General features: G+C 37.6%; 1 protein-coding gene across 12 annotated transcripts in view; it reads left to right on the top strand.

Annotated features, from left to right (window-relative positions):
• HACE1 (HECT domain and ankyrin repeat containing E3 ubiquitin protein ligase 1) overlaps positions 1-21096 on the top strand; it is a 127570-nt gene that overhangs the window by 99372 nt on the left and 7102 nt on the right. For 10 of the 12 annotated variants that reach the window (XM_055260030.2, XM_055260004.2, XM_055259995.2 and 7 more), the window contains 3 exons: positions 12592-12723; positions 17906-18004; positions 18281-18351. In XM_055260030.2, the coding sequence (XP_055116005.1) occupies positions 12592-12723; positions 17906-18004; positions 18281-18351 (302 nt within the window). Of the gene's footprint in view, positions 1-12211; positions 12559-12591; positions 12724-17905; positions 18005-18280; positions 18352-21096 lie in introns of those variants that run through there. The other 2 variants (XR_008653598.2, XM_055260081.2) reach the window with 2 other exon arrangements.

The raw sequence follows: 21096 nt of genomic DNA, 5'->3' as shown, positions 1-21096 counted from the left end.
GTATTTTCTTTTTATTTGCTGGGAAATTTGTTTATTTCTTACTTGACTGATTCTTTTTTTTTTTTTTTTTGAGACGGAGTCTTACTCTGTTGCCCAGGCTGGAGTTCAGTGGTGTAATCTCGGCTCACTGCAAGCTCCACCTCCCAGGTTCACGCCATTTTCCTGCCTCAGCCTCCTGAGTAGCTGGGACTACAGGTGTCCACCACCATGCCAGGCTAATTTTTTGTACTTTTAGTAGAGATGGGGTTTCACCGTGTTAGCCAGGATGGTCTCGATCTCCTGACCTCGTGATCTGCCCTCCTTGGCCTCCCAAAGCGCTAGGATTACAGGCGTGAGCTACCGCGCCTGGCCTTTTTTAAAAATTATGCTTTAAGTTCTGGGTTACGTGTGCAGAATGTGCGGGTTTGTTACATAGGTATACACGTGTCATGGTGGTTTGCTGCACCCATGAAACCGTCACCTACATTAGGTATTTTTCCTAATGTTATCCCTCCCCTAGCCCCCCACCCCCAGCAGGCCCTGGTGTGTGATGTTCCCCTCCTTGTGTCCATGTGTTCTCATTGTTCAACTCCCACTTATGAGTGAGAACATGTGGTGTTTGGTTTTCTGTCCTTGTGATAGTTTGCTGAGAATGATGGTTTCCTGCTTCATCCATGTCCCTGCAAAGGACGTGAACTCATCATTTTTTATGGCTGCATAGTATTCCATGGTGTATATGTGCCACATTTCCTTAATCCAGTCTATCATTGATGGACATTTGGGTCGGTTCCAAGTCTTTGCTATTGTGAACAGTGCTGCAATAAACATACATGTGCGTGTGTGTTTATAGTAGCGTGATTTATAATCCTTTGGGTATATGCCCAGTAATGGGATCACTGGGTCAAATGGTGTTTCTAGTTCTAGATCCTTGAGGAACTGCCACACTGTCTTCCACAATGGTTGAATTAATTTACATTCCCACCAACAGTGTAAAAGTGTTCCTGTTTCTCCACAACCTCTCCATCATCTGTCGTTTCCTGACTTTTTAATGATCGCCATTCTAACTGGTATGAGATGGTATCTCATTGTGGTTTTGATTTGCATTTCTCTAATGACCAGTGATGATGAGCATTTTTTCATGTGTCTGTTGGCTGCATAAATGTCTTCTTTTGAGAAGTGTCTGTTCATATCCTTTGCCCTTTTTGATGGGGTTGTTTGTTTTTTTCTTGTAAATTTGTTTAAGTTCTTTGTAGATTCTGGATATTAACCATTTGTCAGATGGATAGATTGCAAAAATTTTCTGCCATTCTGTAGGCTGCCTGTTCACTCTGATGATAGTTTCTTTTGCTGTGCAGAAGCTCTTTAATTAGATCCCATTTGTCAATTTTGGCTTTTGTTGCCATTGCTTTTGGTGTTTTAGACATGAAGTCTTTGCCCATGGCTATGTCATGAATGGTGTTGCCCAGGTTTTCTTGCAGGATTTTTATGGTCCTAGGTCTTACGTGTAAGTCTTTGATCCGTCTTGAGTTGATTTTTGTATAAAGTTTAAGGAAGGGGTTCAGTTTCAGTTTTCTGCATGTGGCTAGCCAGTTTTCCCAAAACCATTTATTTAAAAAGGAATCTTTTCCCCATTGCTTGTGTGTGTCAGGTTTGTCAAAGATCAGATGGTGGTAGATGTGTGGTGTTACTTCTGAGGGCTCTGTTCTGTTCCATTGGTCTATATATCATTTTGGTACCAGTACCATGGTGTTTTGGTTACTGTAGCCTTGTAGTATAGTTTGAAGTCTAGTAGCGTGATGCCTCCAGCTTTGTTCTTCTTGCTCAGGATTGTCATGGCTATGCGGGCTCCTTTTTGGTTCCATATGAAGTTTAAAGTAGTTTTTTCCGATTCTGTGAAGAGAGTGAATGGTAGCTTGATGGAGATAGCATTGAATCTATAAATTACTTTAGGCAGTAAGGCCATTTTTATGATATTGCCTCTTCCTATCCATAAGCATGGAATGTTTTTCCATTTGTTTGTGTCCTGTCTTATTTCCTTAAAGCAGCGGTTTGTAATTCTCCTTGAAGGGGTTGTTCATATCCCTTGTAAGTTGGATTCCTAGGTATTTTATTCTCTTAATAGCAATTGTGAATGGAAGTTCACTCATGATTTGGCTCTCTGTTTGTCTATTATTGGTGTATAGGAATGCTTGTGATTTTTGCACATTGATTTTGTATCCTGAGACTTTGCTGAAGTTGCTTATCAGCTTAAGGAGATTTTGGGCTGAGATGATGGGGTTTTCTAAATATGCAATCATGTCATCTGCAAACAGAGACAATTTGACTTCCTCTCTTCCTATTCGAATACGCTTTATTGCTTTCTCTTGCCTGATTGCCCTGGTCAGAATTTCCAATACTATGTTGAATAGAAGTGGTGAGAGAGGGCATCCTTGTCTTGTGCCAGTTTTCAAAGGGAATGCTTCCCGTTTTTTCCCTATTCAGTATGATATTGGCTGTGGGTTTGTCATAAATAGCTCTTATTATTTTGAGATGCATTCCATCAATTCCTAGTTTACTGAGAGTTTTTAGCATGAAAGGCTGTTGAATTTTGTTGAAGGCCTTTTCTGCATCTGTTGAGATAATCATGTGGTTTTTGCCATTGGTTCTGTTTATATGCTGGATTACGTTCATTGATTGTGTATGTTGAACCAGCCTTGCATCCCAGGGATGAAGCCGACTTGATCGTGGTGGATAAGCTTTTTATGTGCTGCTGGATTTGGTTTGCTGGTATTTTATTAAGTATTTTTACATTGATTTTCATCAGGGATATTGGTCTAAAATTCTCTTTTTTTGTTGTGTCTCTGCCAGGCTTTGGTATCAGGATGATGTTGGCCTCATAAAGTAAGTTAGAGAGGATTCCCTCTTTTTCTATTGATTGGAATAGTTTCAGAAGGAATGGTACCAGCTCCTCTTTGTACCTCTGGTAGAATTTGGCTGTGAATCCGCTGGTCCTGGACTTTTTTTAGTTGGTAAGCTATTAATTATTGCCTCAATTTCAGAACCTGTTATTGATATATTCAGAGATTCAACTTCTTTCTGGTTTAGTCTTGGGATGGTTTATGTGTCTAGGAATTTATCCATTTCTTCTGGATTTTCTAGTTTATTTGCATAGAGATGTTTATAGTATTCTCTGATGGTAGTTTGTATTTCTGTAGGATTAGTGGTGATATCCCCTTTATAATTTTATTGTGTGTATTTTATTCTTCTCTCTTTTCTTCTTTATTAGTCTTGCTAGCGTTGTATGTATTTTGTTGATCTTTTCAAAAAACCAGCTCCTGGATTTATTGCTTTGTTTGAAGGGTTTTTCGTGTTCGTGTCTCCTTCAGTTCTGCTCTGATCTTAGTTATTTCTTGTATTCTGCTAGCTTTTGAATTTGTTTGCTCTTGCTTCTCTAGTTCTTTTAATTGTGATGTTAGGGTGTTGATTTTAGATCTCCCCTGCTTTCTCTTGTGGGCGTTTAGTGCTAAAAATTTCCTTCTACACATTGCTTTAAATGTGTCCCAGAGATTCTGGTACGTTGTGTCTTTGTTCTCATTGGTTTCAAATAACATTTTTATTTCTGACTTACTTTCGTTATTTACCCTGTAGTCATTCAGGAGCAGGTTGCTCAGTTTCCATTTAGTTGAGCGGTTTTGAGTGAGTTTCTTAATTCTGAGTTCTAATTTGATTGCACTGTGCTCTGAGAGATAGTTTGTTGTGATTTCTTTTCTTTTACATTTCCTGAGGAGTATTTTACTTTCAATTTTATGGTCAGTTTTAGAATAAGTGTGATGTGGTGCTGAGAAGAATGTATATTCTGTAGATTTGGGGTGGAGAGTTCTGCAGATTTCTGTTAGGTCTGCTTTGTCCAGAGCTGAGTTCAAGTCCTGGATAACCTTGTTAACCTTCTGTCTCACTGATCTGTCTAATATTGACAGGTGTCCCATTATTATTGTGTGGGAGTCTAAGTCTCTTTGTAGATCTCTAAGGACTTGCCTTATGATTCTGGGTGCTCCTGTATTGGGTGCCTATATATTTAGGTCATTCAGTTCTTCTTGTTGCATTGGTCCTTTTACCATTATGTAATGTCCTTTCTTGTCTGTTTTGATCGTCTTTGGTCTAACATCCGTTTTATCAGAGACCAGGATTGCAACCCCTGCTTTTTTTTTGCTTTCTGTTTGCTTGGTAGATCTTCCTCCATCCCTTTATTTTGAGCCTATGTGTGTCTTTGCACGTGAGATGGGTCTCCTGAATACAGCACACTGATGGGTCTTGACTCTTTATCCAATTTGCCAGTGTGTCTTTTAATTGGGGCATTTAGCCCATTTACATTTAAGATTTGTATTGTTATGTGTGAATTTGATCCTGTCATTATGATGCTAGCTGGTTATTTTGCCCGTTAATTGATGCAGTTTCTTCATAGCGTCGATGGTCTTTACAGTTTGGCTTGTTTTTGCAGTGGCTGGTACCGGTTGTTACTTTCCATGTTTAGTGCTTCCTTCAGGAGCTCTTGCAAGTCAGGCCTGGTGGTGACAAAGTCTCTCAGCATTTGCTTGTCTGGAAAGGATTTTATTTCTCTTTCACTTAAGAAGCTTAGTTTGGCTGGATATGAAATTCTGGGTTGAAAAATCTTTTCTTTAAGAATACTGAATATTGGTCCCCATTCTCTTCTGGTTTGTAGGGTTTCTGCAGAGAGATCTGATAGTCTGATGGGCTTCCCTTTGTGAGTAACCCGACCTTTCTCTCTGGCTGCCCTTAACATTTTTTCCTTCATTTCAACCTTGGTGAATCTGACATTCTATATGTCTTGGGGTTGCTCTTCTCGAGGAGTATCTTTGTGGTGTTCTGTGTATTTCCTGAATTTGAATGTTGGCCTCCCTTGCTAGGTTGGGGAAGTTCTCCTGGATAATGTCCTGAAGAGTGTTTTCTAACTTGGTTCCATTCTCCCTGTCACTTTCAGGCACACCAATCAAATGTATATTTGGTCTTTTCACATAGTCTCATATTTCTTGGAGGCTTTGTTAGTTTCTTTTCATTCTTTTTTTCTCTAATCTTGTCTTTTCACTTTATTTCATTAATTTGATCTTCAATCACTGACATCCTTTCTTCCACTTGATCGAATTGGCTATTGAAGCTTATGTATGCTTCACGAAGTTTTCGTACTGTGGTTTTCAGCTCCATCAGGTCATTTAAGCTCTTCTCTACACTGGTTATTCTAGTTAGCCATTTGTTTAACCTTTTTTCAAGGTTTTTAGCTTCCTTGTGATGGGTAAGAACATGCTCCTTTAACTTGGAGAAGTTTGTTATTACTGACCTTCTGAAACCTACTTCTGTCAATTCATCAAACTCATTCTCCATCCAGTTTTGTTCCGTTGCTGGCTAGGAGTTGTGTTCCTTTGGAGATGAAGAGGTGTTCTGGTTTTTGGAATTTTCAGGCTTTCTGCTCTGGTTTCTTCCCATCTTGGTGGTTTTATGTACCTTTGGTCTTTGATGTATGGTGACCTGTGGATGGGGTTTTGGTGTGGATGTCCTTTTTGTTGATGTTGATGCTCTTCCTTTCTGTGTGTTAGTTTTCCTTCTAACAAACAGGCCCCTTAGCTGCAGGTCTGTTGGAGTTTGCTGGAGGTCCACTCCAGACCCTGTTTGCCTGGGTATCACCAGCGGAGGCTGCAGAACAGCAAATATTGCTGCCCGTACCTTCTTCTGGAAGCTTTGTCCCAGAGGGGCACCCGCCTGTATGAGGTGTCCAGTCAGGCTACACGGGAGTCAGGGACCCACTTGAGGAGGCAGTCTGTCCGTTCTCAGAGCTCGAACGCCATCCTGGGAGAACCACTGCTGTCTTCAGAGCTGTCAGGCAGGGATGTTTAAGTCTGGAGAAGTTGTCTGCTGCCTTTTGTTCAGGTATGTCCTGCCCCTAGAGGTGGAATCTAGAGAGGTAGTAGGCCTTGCTGAGCTGCGGTGGGCTCCGCCCAGTTCAAGCTTCCCTACCTCTTTGTTTACACTGTGAGTATAGAACCTCCTACTCAAGCCTCAGCAATGGTGGACATCCCTCTCCCCACCAAGGTCCAGCGACCCAGGTCAATCTAGCCTCAGCAATGGTGGACATCCCTCTCCCCACCAAGGTCCAGCGACCCAGGTCAATCTCAGACTGCTGTGCTGGCAGCAAACAAGGCTTCATGGGCATGGGACCCTCTGAACCAGGCACAGAAGGGAATCTCCTGGTCTGCCGGTTGTGAAGACTGTGGGAAAAGTGCATTATTTGGGCAGGAGTGTACCATTCCTCCAGGGACAGTCAGTCACGGCCTCCCTTGGCTAGGAAAGGGAAAACCCCTGGCCCCTTGTGCTTCCCGGGTGAGACGACACCCTGCCCTGCTTTGGCTTGCCCTGCACCCACTGTCCAGCCAGTCCCAATGAGTTGAACCAGTCACCTCAGTTGGAAATGCAGACATCACCCGTCTTCTGTGTCAATCTCACTGGGAGCTGTAGACCAGAGCTGTTCCTATTCGGCCGTCTTGGAAGCAACTCTTCGATCACTATTTTCAATGACTGAATTTGTTTCAAGGAAACTGAAGTAATAGGATTTTTATCAGACTATCAATTCTTATAGCTAGTTTGTGACTTTAATAATAAGTGTGTGTGTGTGTATATATATATATTTTTTTTGTGTGTGTGTAATGGAATCTGGCTCTGTCACTCCGGCTGGGGTGCAGTGGTGCGATCTCAGCTCACTGCAACCTCCGCCTGCTGGGTTCAAGAAATTCTCCTGCCTCAGCCTCCCAAGTAGCTGAGACTACAGGCGCGCACCACCATGCCTGGCTAATTTTTTGTGTTTTTAGTAAAGATGACGTTTCACCATGCCGGCCCAGCTGGTCTAGAACTCCTGACCTCGTGATCCACCCACCTCAGCCTCTCAAAGTGCTGGGATTACAGGCATGAGCCACCGTGCCTGGCTGGTCGTTTATATTTCTTTGGGGTCAGTGGTGATATCTACCTTATCATTTCTGATTGTGTTTATTTCATTCTTCTCACTTTTCTTCATTAGTCTAGCTAGAGGTCTATCTATTTTATTAATATTTTCAAAAAATCAGCTCCTGGATTCATTGAATTTTTTGAAGGGTTGTTTTGTGTCTCTGTCTTCTTCAGTTTTCCTCTGATCTTGGTTATTTCTTGTTTTCTGCCAGCATTGGAGTTTGTTTGCTCTTGGCTCTCTAGTTATTTTAGTTGAGATGTCAGGTTGTTAACTTGAGATCTTTCTGGCTTTTTGATGTGGGCATTTAGTGCTATAAATTTCCCTCTTAACACTGCTTTAGCTGCTTCCCAGAGATTCTGGTACATTGTCTCTTTGTTCTCATTAGTTTCAGATAAATTCTTGATTTCTCCCATAATTTCGTTGTTTACCCAAGAGTCATTCAGGAGCAGGTTGTTCAATTTCTATGTAGTTGTGTGGTTTTGATGAGTTTCTTAATCTTGAGTTCTAATTTGATTGTGCTGTGGTCTGAGAGACTGTTTGTTATGATTTCATTTCTTTTGCATTTGCCAAGGAAAGTTTTACTTCTGATTGTGTGATCAATTTCAGAATAAGTGTCATGTGGTGATGAGAAGAATGTATATTCTGTTGAATTTGGGTGGGAAGTTCTGTAGATATCTATCAGGTCCACTTGATACAGAGCTGAGTTCAGGTCCAGAAAATCTTTGTTAAATTTCTGTCTTGATGATCTGTCTAATATTATTAGTGGGGTGTTAAAGTCTCTCACTATTATTGTGTGGGAGTCTAAGTCTCTTTGCAGTTCTCTAAGCACTTGTTTTTTGAATTTGGGTGCTCCTGTGTTGGTTGCATATATATTTATGATAGCTCTTCTTGTTGAATTGGACCTTTTACCATTATGTAATGCCCTTGTCTTTTTTTAATCTTTGTTGGTTTAAAGTCTCTTTTGTCAGAATCTACGGTTGCAACTCCTGCTTTTTTCTGTTTTCCATTTGCTTGGTAAAATTTCCTCCATCTCTTTATTTAGAGCCTGTGTGTGTCTTTGCATGTGAGATGGGTCTCTTGAGGACAGCATACTGATGGGTCTTGGCTCTTCATCTGGCTTGCCATTCTTGGTCTTTTAATTGGGGCATTTAATCCATTTATATTTAACGTTAGTATTGTTATGTATGAATTTGATCCTGTCATGATGATGCAAGCTGGTTATTTTGCAGGCTTGGTTTATGTGGTTGCTTCATAGTGTCACTGGTCAGTGTACTTCAGTGTATTTTTGTAGTGGCTGGTAACAATTTTTTCTTTCCATATTTAGTTCTTTCTTCAGGAGCTCTTGTAAGGCAGGACTGGTAGTAACAAGTTCCCTCAGCATTCGCTTTTCTGAAAAGGATCTTATTTCTCCTTTGCTTATAAAGCTTAGTTTGGCCAGATATGAAATTCTCAGTTGGAAATTCTTTTCTTTAAGAATGTTGAATATTGGCCACCAGTCTCTTCTGGCTTGCAGGGTTTTCACTGAGAGGTTTGCTATTAGTCTGATGGGTTTCCCTTTGTAGGTGACCTGGCCTTTATCTCTGGCTGCCCTTAACAGCTTTTCTTTCATTTGGACCTTGGGGAATCTGATGGCTTTGGGGAATCTGATGTGAAGACACATCTGATTATATGTCTTGGGGTTGATCTTTTTGTGGAGTATATTACTGGGGTTCTCTGCATTTCCTGAATTTGAATGTTGGCCTGTCCTGATAATCTGGGGCAATTCTCTATATGATATCCTGAAGTATGTTTTCTAACTTGGTTCCATTCTCCTCGTCTCTTTCAGGTACCCCAATCAGTCGTAGGTTTGGTCTCTTTACATAATCCCATATTTCTTGGAGGTTTTATTCATTCCTTTTTGTTCCTTTTTCTCCATTATTGTCTGCCTGTCTTATTTTGTAAAGATAGTCTTCAAGCTCTGAGGTTCTTTCCTCTGCTTGGTCTGTTCTGCTGTTGATACTTGTGATTGCATTGTGAAGTTCTCATGTTGTGTTTTTCAGCTCCATTAGGTCTGTTACGTTCCTCTCTAAACTGACTGTTGTGGCTATCAGCTCCTGTATTGTTTTATTGTGATTCTTAGCTTCTTTGCATTGGGTCAAAACATGCTCCTTTAGCTCAGTGAAGTTTATTATTACCCACCTTCTGAAGCCTATTTCTGTCAATTCAGCCATCTCGGCCTCAGACCAGTTCTGTGCTTTTGCTGGAGAGGTGTTGCAGTCATTCGGAGGAGAAGAAGCACTCTGGCTTTTTGAGTTTTCAGCATTTTTGTGTTGATTCTTTCTTATCTTTTTGGCCTTAATCTACCTTTGTTCTTTGAGGTTGCTGACCTTTGACTGAGGTTTTGTGGGGTCTTTTTGTTTATATTGTTGTTGTTTTCTGTTCATTTGTTTTTTCTTTTAGTAGTCTGGCCACTTTACTGTATATAGGGCTGCTGTTGTTTGCCAGGGGTCCTCTCCAGACCCCAGTTGCCTTGGTTTCTCACATACCTGGAGGTATCAGCAGAGAAGGCCATGAAGCAGCAAAGATGGCAGGCAGGTCCTTCCTCTGGAAGCTCTGTCCCAGGGGGTATTTACTTACCTGTTGTTGGCGTGCATGCACCTATAAGAGGTGGCTGGAGACCCCTGTTGGGAGATCTCAACAAGTGACAAGGAGTAGGATCAGGGACTTGCCCAAAGAAGCAGTCTGGCTGCTTTTTGGTAGAGCACATGTGCTGTGTTGAAGGGGACCCTACCTTGTCTGGACCACCTGTATTCTCCAAGGCCGGCAGGCCGGAGCAGCTGAGTTGACTGAACCCCAGACATGGTGGTCACCCCTCGTCCCTGGAGCTCGGTCCCAGTGAGATACCAAAGCTCTGTCCTTAGAACCCTTAGCTAGTGTATTTCTACACAACATGAATGCTTGAAATGTTGCTGGGTAACAGTAGTGGGTGTTCATAGTAAAATTTGTATTGTCAAGATAATACTAATTTGTTTTATTCTGTTTGAAGGTGTACTGTTTAGCGAGGCAGGGAAACATTTTAGAAGCAGTTTGACTTAGATTTTTCCATTAAACACAGTTATCTTTCAAGTATTTGAGAAACTCTTGTATTACTGAAAAATTAAGGGTTTATGATAGCTAGGATTTCATTACTTTATTGAAAAATAATTTAGTTCAACTGCCATCCACATTTAAATTACTTAATTAGCATGAAGACTGGGATGCGAAGGAGCTGATTTTCAAAAATTGGTATCAATAACTATGAACTGGGTTACTGAAATACATGTGGAAAATAATAAATATTAAAATAAATGGAAGGAAAAGTGTGATAGAGTATTATATTTGTAAAAATTAATTAAAAAGTAGAATGTAGGAGGAAATAATAGGAATTAATTGGTAAAAAAGAATATATACTATTCTGATAGATACGGAATGCAATTAAAATAGGTAACGTTCACATGAGCAAATCATAAATCTTTTATTTTCATGCTTCATGACTTTTTAAGGTCTTCCACAGAGATTATTGAGTTGCACTTTAAGATCGTAAAGTCAAAACCTCTTGGGAAAAAGTCTCTTTAGGGAAGAATAGGGTCTTTCCTGGCATCTTAAAACATATAGATGTATAATTAATTAATTATATGAATGGAGCGGAAAACTTTTAGTACATCCAGTGAACAATTTTAGTGAGAGTAGACATAAACTGAAATATAGTCATGTGCTAATGCAGATATCACTGCTGTCATCACTATAAAGTATTTTATATATGTTACTTCCCGGGTTGGACTCCGGAAATTTAGTGAATGTTTCTGTTTGACTGTTGGGTACACATTTCTGTCTCCCTCTCTATAATAACTACCTGTATGTGACTTGTAGCTGATTAATTCCTATATAGTAGAGAAAAACTTGCACCTTTGGTTGGTGGGAAGTGGGATTTGGGATGAGACTAGATTGAATAGCAGAGATGGTAGCTTTCCTTGTGTTAAATTATAAAAGGAGCCACACAGGGTTTTGGGAGAGCTGTGAGGAATCTACTGTGACACTTCTGTAGCTCTGAGAGCTGTGAAGAATTCATAACTAGCAGTCATATAGAACTTGCTGGCTCAGTGCCTTTTTTTCCCCTGTTTTTTGTTTGTTTGGTTTTTTTTTTGTTTGTTTTTGAACAGAGCATCAGATTAGTGCCAAAAAAAAATAAGAGGGCTAAAACAGAATTTCTTCCCTGTTAAAGTATTAATTCCTAGTAGGTGGGAGCTATATACCTGCTATAACATATTGCTTTTAACTCACAAAGTTTCACTTATAACTAATTAAAAAATATGTAAATGATAACATCTAATAGTTTATATATGTATACACATACACACTCTTTCTCTCTCTCTCTGTATATAATTCATTTTGTTCTAAGCCAAAATACATTTTTTAAATTACCAGTTATTATTATTTTTTTTTTTCTTTAAGAGACAGCATCTTTCCCTGTTGCCCGGGTTGGAGTGTGGTGGCACGGTCATAGTTCACTGCAGACTTGAACTCCTGGGCTCAAGCAATGCTTCCACCTCAGCCTCCCCTAGTGACTAGGAGTACAGGCATGTGCCACCATGCCCTCTGCTTATTACCAGTTAAATTTTAAGTAACAATATTTTCTATGATTATCATGTATTTTAAAATAAAATGGGTGAATATATAGCTTACCTTAACTTAGAATTTAATTGGCTATGCTACAAAGAACCATTTTATCAAGTTCTAAGTATGTGTTAAGTGAATTTGATGATGGTACGCATTCATTCTTCACATATTTTTTGAATACTTTCAAAGTGGCAGCCACTTTTTAGGAGTTGGTATATATCCTGGTGAAACAAAGCCCCTGTCTGCAGAGAGATTACATTCTAATGAGACAGTTCAGTGAGAATGATCTAGAAGTATAAACACATTGGGGCCCAGACAAGCTTGTGTTTTGGGAATAGCCAGAAAGCCAGTGAAACTAGAATTGAGTGAATGAATGAACTAGGGGGAGAATGGAAAGAAGTGAGATCAGAGAGCAAGGCAGAGGCCAGATCATTTAGGGCCTTAGAGACCAGGAAAGGAATTTGGATGTTACTCCAGATGTCATGAGAAGTCATTATAGGGTTTTGAGCAAGACAGTTGCCTGATCTGAGTTATTTACATATACATACACACGCATATATATCTATGTGTATATATACATGTATATGTTTTAAAATCACTCTGGCTAAGGTGTGGAGAAGCATCAGTACAGGGGCAAAAATGGAAACAGGGACACCAGATGTTGCAGTAATCCAGATGAGAAGTGATGATAGCTTGGACTGGGGTGCTGAAATGGAGGTAGTGAGACAAGGTAAGATTGAGAATATTTTTTTAAAGGTAGATCTGATAGTATCAGCTGAAATAGGGTGTGAGAGAAGTCATGGATGATTGATTGATTCCCTGGAATTTTTTCCTGAACAGCTTAGTGAATGGTGGCTTGCTGATTTGCTGAGATGTATGAGTGTTGGTGTCAATTTTATTTTAAACCTTTACCTCTTAAATAAGAAATAATTAAATTAAGTATGTAAAAAGTTTTTAAAAAGTCATTATGAAAACTTCTTTTTCAATAGGCGGAGTACGTCCAGCTTGTTACTGAACTTCGAATGACAAGAGCCATTCAGCCTCAGATCAATGCTTTTTTACAGGGCTTTCATATGTTCATTCCACCCTCTCTCATACAGCTTTTTGATGAATATGAACTGGTAAGGAAAAACATCAGTTCTTATGTTGTAACACAACACAAAACTCTCGTTCATGTAATTCAGAAATAATTGTGGAGTACTATAATGAATGAAATAATGTATAAATGAGACAAAATGGTTTAATGTCCATTTTTAGAGATATGATATAAAATTTATGGATGCGCATCTCTTAAGCTTAATAACCAGATAAGCAACTCCTTAATGTGAAGTGAGGTGAGGTGGTGACAAACTAAAATGGAATATATTCCTGTTTCTTCTATATGGGAGATGTTGAAGGCCGGTCTTCTTATATGCGCAGTACTCTACATTATTTCTGAATTTTTTATTTGACCACGTGACGTAAAGGGCACTGATACTAACGTCTTAACTTTTAAAAAGAATTAAGGTTTTTCTTATTGTATAGTATTGTCTTCTCCAGTTTCTTATATTGCCATATATATAATTTTATAATTCTGTATTTCAAACCTATGGAGTCCATCGTCTTTGCCATCTTCTAGTCCCTAATGAATGTTTTGTTTTGCCACTTTAATTTGCCTTTATTGTATTGTGATCCAACAGAATTTCTAATTTTATATGATTTATGTCTGCATTTTTCTCCATTTTCTTTTTCTCTTTAGTTTTGGTAATTTGGAGAATTATTTTTAAACTCTTTGAGTTGTCTGAATCTTAATAAAGCACAGTATTTTAAATAGCATATAGCTGCTGCTTATCTAAAAATATATAATTTGGAATAGTAAGTTCTAGATTAGTGGAAATGTTTTATTTAGTTTTTATTCTGTCTCAGAAAATTAGTTTTACCCCATGCCTTTCATTTTAGTATGTGGATACAGATACTGATATATACCGTTAATTTTACATATATATCAGTATTTTTAATTTATCATTCATAGTATATCTTAGTAGTGAACAAAATTTGCTAATTAATTTTGAGGTCCATTGTGATTTAGTTTCATTAAATGTAAGTTTTGAGGTTTTTTTGATTGTTTTTAAGCTGTACAGTTAATGGCTTCAGTTAGCATAGATTTGTCTAGTTTTTATGTAACAATAGAAGTGATTTTCAGCATTTAAAAATGGAGGACTATTCGAGCTATTATATTATTAGATCTGACTGAAATATGGCTTTTCCTGTACTGTGCTTGGAACATTTAGTGGGTACTTTTCAGTTTCAGGCTCTTTCAAGTACTGCTGCTACAAACCTTTAGGAAAACATAAGTATGCATCCTGTAGGTTATATGCTTTGGAGTGGAATTGCTGGGACATAGGCTGTGCATGTACCCCATTTCAGTAGATACGGGCACATAGTTTCCCAAGTGATATATCAGTTTACACTCCCATTAGGAGGTGTGAGAGTTCTGAGTGTTCTGCATTCTCACTAGCATTTGATAATTTTCCATCTTTTTCATTTCCATTCTGGTAATTCAGTAGTGGTCTTTCCTTGAGATTTTGATTTGTATTTACCTGATAACTAATTAAGTTACACACCTTTTATGATTATGGCCATTTGTGTACTGTTTTTGAAGTGTCTATTTAAGTAATTTGTCCACTTTTCTATTGTGTTTTGTTTTTTTTTTTCTTTTTACTGATTTGTAGGACTCTTTATTCTTTTACAAGAGTCTTTTATCAGATCTATGTATTACGAATATTTTCTACTCAGGTCTTTTCACTGAATAAAAGTTTTGGGGTTTAACATAGTTCAGTTTATCAGTTTTTTTGTTTTGTTTTGTTTTGTTTTTTGATGGAAGAAGCTTTTTGTGTCCTGTTTAAGAAACTGTTTCTTACTCCAAGGCTGTGAAGATATTTTTCTGTATGTTCTTTTAAAAGCTTTATTCCTTTATCTTTCACATTTAGGTCTGTTACTGGTAAGTTTTTAATTGTGGCTCTTACATTAAAATTTAGATCAGGTTCCTAGTTTGTCTTGGACTCTGACTTTACTAAGTTGAGCTGATTCACATTTGGGAAGAGCGACATTGTAGGCATGGTCTTGATTTATACAGTGATAATAATAATTATTAAGCATTTAGTATTTGCCAGGTATTTTATATGTATTAATTTTAAAAACGCTCACGAAAAATCTCTTGAGGTGAGTACTATTGTCCCCATTTTACAGATGAGAAAACTAGGCCAAAGAAGATATGGAACTTGTTCATGGTCATAGAGCATGTGTTAGTGGTAGGCTATGAACCCATGTTCCCTGACCCCAGATCCCATCACTGTTGCCGGTCTGCTTCTTGGTGGCATGAGTAATCAGAGGGACTTGGCTTTAGAACTTTTTGTGTGACTTTGTGTCTTTCATAGGGGAGGGCTGTGCTGCACTGAGAAAGGAAACTTTTAAAAAATTTGGTGCAAACGTCTAAGCTAGATGTGCATCTGAGTTAAAGGATTCAGGTTAAATTCTAGAGTTTTAGTGAGGAGAAGGTATCGAGTAGCTCCAGTGTACTGAACTGGAGGTATAGTCATCCATTGTAGACAGAAGGCAATCCTAAGTCAAGAGATGACTATGGACTGTTCTTCCATACTGTGCTGCTTGTGAATTTATCCATGATAGAACCAGAATATAAAAACACTGAATCGTGTGATGCTAGGTAAGCTGATGGCTCTGAATACTTGCATGATTCAGTTTCTAACTATTAGTATGAGTTATATACCTTACACATAATTCCAACAGATGAATTCAATTATTTTGTTGTATTAAAAAAATTGATTGGGACTTAAAATATTTTTCTTAATATGTACATTTTATTCTGGAATTCTCATTTCATCTGTTTGTTTTTGGTCAATTTAGTAACCAGATGGGATAATAAAGATCCTTTCTTTTTCTTCTTCTTCTTCAAAAAAGTAACAATTAATGTGATATTCATGAAGTGCTTCAAATTTCTTGAGAGAATATAATGTTAGTCATTTTTATTTATAATTATGAATAATGAAAGCATACTTAATATTATTGAAAGCTTATCTTCAGCCTAGAAGGGAAAAGGATTAAACTCATGAATTGTAAGACATGCGTAAAGCCTGTCCCACTCCCTTTTAGCAAACCTATATCAGAGTCCTGCCAGGGAACAGAATTTCTCCAGATGGTTCAAATATCGAAACTTTAACAAAGGGAGTATTACAGAGGTATGGGCGGTGTTAAGAATAAACAATGTCTAGTGAGACATCCACAGACTGGCAACAGGGAAAGCCTTTATCATCCCTAGGACTGAAGAGACAGGTAGAGGAATTACTGTGAAGAGCCCTGTGGGAGCCTGAATCACCAAGGAGGGGCCACCTGATGGTAGCCATATTTGAGGAGCCATAGCTACTGCAAAGAAGTGCTGAAGCAGTGGAGGAGCAGAGAGTACCCTCACCTCCAGACTAACTGCCTGTGTTTCCCAGGCTGCAAACCCAATCTGAAGCCAGCTGGCAAGGCAGCCAGCAGGCAAAGCAGCCAGTCTGCGGTGCAAAGGAAGCTAGAGAATGTATTTGGGGGTGGTCAGTGTAGACTAGACTGTCTTCATCTAGGAAAAGGATTCTATAACACTGTGACTAGGACTAAAACACACCCTATACTAACTAGCAGTTCTAAAACTTTTTGGTCTTAGGACCCCTTACAACAGAAGAGTTTTTGTTTATGTGGGTTATGTCAATGGATATTTACTGTACTTGAAATTAAAACAGAAATGTAAAATATTTTATTCACATAAAATAATCCATTATTATATTAACATAGAGAACAGCTGAAAAACTAAAATTGCATTTTCCAGAACAAAACAGAAACAGTGGGAAGACTGGTACTGTTTAACAGTTTTGCAAATTTCTTTAATGTCTAGCTTAATAGAGGACAAACGGGCCCTCATAACTGCTTTTGTGTATAATCTGTTTTGGTATGTTGTTTGGTTGAAATATATGAAGAAAATTAGTAGATCTCGGAAACCCTCAAGAGTTCTCAGATGTTGCCTTATATCAATCTTATTTAAGGTACAAGGTCAGGTATATGTTATGAGCAGTTTACTATAGGAGACATGATTTTGAATCACAGGGTATCTACATCCCTGTAATAAGAAATCCTGGCCAGGCATGGTGGCTCACGCCTGTAATCCCAGCACTTTTGGAGGCTGAGGTGGGTGGATCACAAGGTCAGGAGATTGAGACCATCCTAGCTAACACGGTGAAACCTCGTCTCTACTAAAACTACAAAAAAATTAGCCAGGCATGGTGGCGGGCGCCTATAGTCCCAGCTACTTGGGAGGCTGAGGTGGGAGAATGGCGTGAACCCAGGAGGCGGAGCTTGCAGTGAGCCACGCCACTGCACTGCAGCCTGGGTGACAGAGCCAGACTCCGTCTCAAAAAAAAAAAAAAAAGAAAGAAATCCTGATGTTCTGGCTCATCAGTGTAAAGTGTAGGCCAATCATTGTCTCCCCTGACTATGTAAGCATCTCTAACTGTGAAATATGGACTAATTCAGAGAAGTGGACAAGCTCTTTTCATGTCCTCTTTTCCCTTGGAAAACAAAAAGGTAAATACTTTGCCATTCTTAATTTCATTTTTACTTATATGATTGAGATTTTGTGTCTTTGATGATCTTCCTGGATAAAAGAAACTTATCAAGTCATTAGGAAAATTGCATTTTTTTTGACTTTGGAGAAAATTGACTTTAAAAGATCCAAATTTTTCCAGAGTTGAATTCCTAAAAGGCCTAAATCTTTTTTAAAAATCGTAACTATTTTTATATTACCTCCTTTTTCCTCATGATAAGGATTTCTTAATGAGTTTCCCCTTGTTTAGTCAAGTATTTATTCAGGTCTTTGTTGTCACCTTCATGTTGAGAATACTGTCTCCTTACAGAAGTTAACAAAATTGCAAAGAATTGTAAAAATATAAAGTAAACCAAAGATAATGTTCATAAAACTTTTGCACATATAAACTGTTGTTGCATATGTTCAGATATAAACATATAAACTATAATCTCTTATGTTTTAATGAAATTGTATCAATGTGGAAACATCTCCACATCTTATAATATTTGAGATTATCAGCATCAAGGATTCTCTGTCATGTAATGCTTGTTATTGATGACATGCAGGAACTGTCACAAAAATATATCAGTTTTACGTGGGATTAGTTTCTAATTAAGGCAAATTTACCACTTAAATGTAATAACCTTTTTCCCTAAAGAAAATTATTGAAATATTTTCCTTCCCCCAAGGAGCTACTGCTTTCTGGCATGCCAGAAATTGATGTGAGTGATTGGATAAAAAATACAGAATACACAAGTGGCTATGAAAGAGAAGATCCAGTTATTCAGGTAAAATTTCTCTAGAGCTTAGAATGAAGTTAAGTTTTGCCGTTTAATTTTGTAAGCTTTTCAGCACTGTTGGATGAAAACTTACATTAATTAACAAAGTGTTTCCCCAAATTATTCTTGTGGGAATAGTGCATATGAAAGCTTTGCATGAAATCATTTTTGGTAAACAAGTTTCACAGAATAAAATGTGCTTTATGAATATTGCATATTTCTCTGGTATTGAGAAGTCTACAATTGCTCTGAAATATGAGCTAAGTTTTTTGTTGTTGTTGTTAGTGGTTCTGGGAAGTTGTAGAAGACATTACTCAAGAGGAGAGAGTTCTTCTCTTACAGTTTGTTACTGGCAGGTAAGCAGTATTTTTATGATAATATGGAAATAATTTAATGTATTCTGCTTTTAATGGCTTAGAGATAACTAAAATGAGGAATTATTACTGTGAATTGTCAGTAACTTACCACCCTTTCCACTGTTTTAGGTATTAAAGAAAGATTTATTTTGGTATCAAAGATAAGACATTTATAGTAGTGAGCAATCATGTTTATTTAATATATTCAAAAGCATCTCCAATCAGGATTATCAGTATATTGTACTTTATAATTTGGAAATCTTTTCGCTCTGCAGGTAGGTCAATGACAGTAGCCAAATTTTTAATATTTGTATATTGCTGGTTTGGTTTAATAGTATGGCAATTCAGTTTGTCCTGGTTAACTCATATGCATACTCTATATTACCCATACACAACAGTTTTTCTGTAATTCAAAGTAAACTTTAAAGTGTCAAGATTCATGGCCTAAAAAGTAATTCGTGGTACCACACTTCTCTGAAAAGTTCACTTTTGGAACCAGTTAAATATAATAGATATTAGAAAACTAGATGATTTAACCGTCTTTTAGCTTGTGTTTCTGAAAGATGTAAAAAAAAGTCTGATTTTCATTTTGGATAACAGAATTTTATCTTCTATTTGTGAAAATGTAGTTCGGTTTTTTCGTTATAAATGTACATATTTCTCCTAGGAAAGTTAGAAAATAGAAAATTAGAATAAGAAAAACCATAGCCCATCAGCCATAACCACTATAAACAATTTAATATATTTACTTCTATGTTTTTCCTGCATATTTAAAAAGCATAATTGTGAATATATATCTATATAAAATACATATATAATTTTTTTTTTTGAGACAGAGTCTCACTCTGTCCCCCAGGCTGGAGTTGCAGTGGCTTGATCTTGGCTCACTGCAACCTCCGCCCCCTGGGTTCAAGCGATTCTCCTGCCTCAGCCTCACAAGTAGTTGGGAGTACAGGGCCTGCCACCATACCCGGCTAATTTTTGCATTTTTTTTTTTGTCCGGCTAATTTTTGTATTTTTTTTTTTTTTTTTTTTTTTTTTAGTAGAGATGAGGTTTCACCATCTTGGCCAAGCTGGTCTTGAACTCCTGACCTCAGGTGATCCACCCGCCTCGGCCTCCCAAAGTGCTAGGATTACAGGTGTGAGCCACCGTGCCTGGCCTATAATTTTTAAAAACCATGTTTTTTTATTTTAAAAGTAGTGTTTAATCATTGTAGTAAATTTGGAAAATGGAGAAAATAGAAGAAAATTAAAATCCTTAATGTTAAGTGATCCCATATTCAGAGATATATACAGTTAACATTTTGCTTAATTTTTTTAGTCTTTTTACTGTATAGTTAGAAAAATAGTTGGAGTCACACTATAAATCTAATTTTAAAGAATAAATAAATAGGCTGGGCACAGTACTTCTCTTGCAGTTTGTTACTGGCAAGTAAGCAGTATTTTTATGATAATATGGAAATAATTTAATATATTGTTTTTATGGCTTAGAGATAACTAAAACGAGGAATTATTACTCTGAATTGTCAATAAGTTACCACCCTTTCCACTGTTTTAGGTATTAAAGATTTGTTTTGGTATTAAAGATAAGACATTTATAGTAGTGCCTATAATCCTAGCACTTTGAGAGGCTGAGGTGGGCAGATCACTTGAGCTCAGGAGTTTGGGACCAGCCTGGGCAACATGGCGAAACCCTGTCTCTACAAAAATACAAAAATTATCTGGGCATGATGGCGCACGCCTGTGGTCCCAGCTACTCAGGAGTCTGAGGTGGGAGGATCACTTGAGCCTGGGAGGTGGAGATTGCAGTGAGCCGAGATTGTGCCACTGCACTCTAGCTGGGGTGACACTGTGAGACCCTGTCTCAAAAAATAATAATAATAATAATAAGTAATAAATAAATAAGACATAACAACTAACAGGTTATAGACTAAAAATATAAAAGAAAAACTTGTTTTTTTGTTTTTGTTTTTTGCCTCTGAATGCCAAGAAATACTCACAGGCTTGAATAACTTAATAAAAAGGATGAAAAATAATTATATTTTTTATGTAAGAAAGTTGATAATTTGACAATTCAGATAGGAGGAAAAAAACCACTTCCAATCTGTATTCCTAAAAATAATCACATTTTTGTTATTCTTCAAGAATTTTTAACACATTATATAATTTTTACTTTTTTTTTTTGTTATTTTATCATATTTTATTTTCATTCAGACAGTTTCAATCCCCTGCAACACGTTTGAGCTGAACTGTTATAATTTTTACTTTTAAAACCATTGTTATTTTATAACTTTTTGAATTTAGCAGTATGTTACTAAATTGTTCAATTTGTAGATCTATGTAATTTTTAATGGCTGTCTAGTTCTATTTTTAGGGACTTCCTTTAATTGATTATTGCTAAATTTTCCTATTTATGAATAATACTGTACAAATAAGGAATTTTTGTGCTTCTATCCTTGTGGGACAGTCTGATTATAGAGGATAAATTCTTAGAAAGGAAACTTTTGTGTATGAGAATATATAAATTTTTATAATCTTGATACATATTCATTTATCTTCTAGAAGGGTATTGATGTCAGTAGAGAATGAGAGAACGTACTCCTTTTATCAGCACAGGGTATAGTCATTTTTACTTTTTTTTTTTTGAGACGGAGTCTCGCTCTGTCGCCCAGGCTGGAGTGCAGTGGCTTGATCTCAGCTCACTGTAAGCTCCGCTTCCTGGGTTCACGCCGTTCTCCTGCCTCA

Source organism: Symphalangus syndactylus, chromosome 2, assembly GCF_028878055.3.
Source record: "Symphalangus syndactylus isolate Jambi chromosome 2, NHGRI_mSymSyn1-v2.1_pri, whole genome shotgun sequence".
NCBI classification, from domain to species: domain Eukaryota; kingdom Metazoa; phylum Chordata; class Mammalia; order Primates; family Hylobatidae; genus Symphalangus; species Symphalangus syndactylus.
Note: the sequence above shows the minus strand (reverse complement) of the source record. Positions and strands in the feature narration are given on the sequence as shown.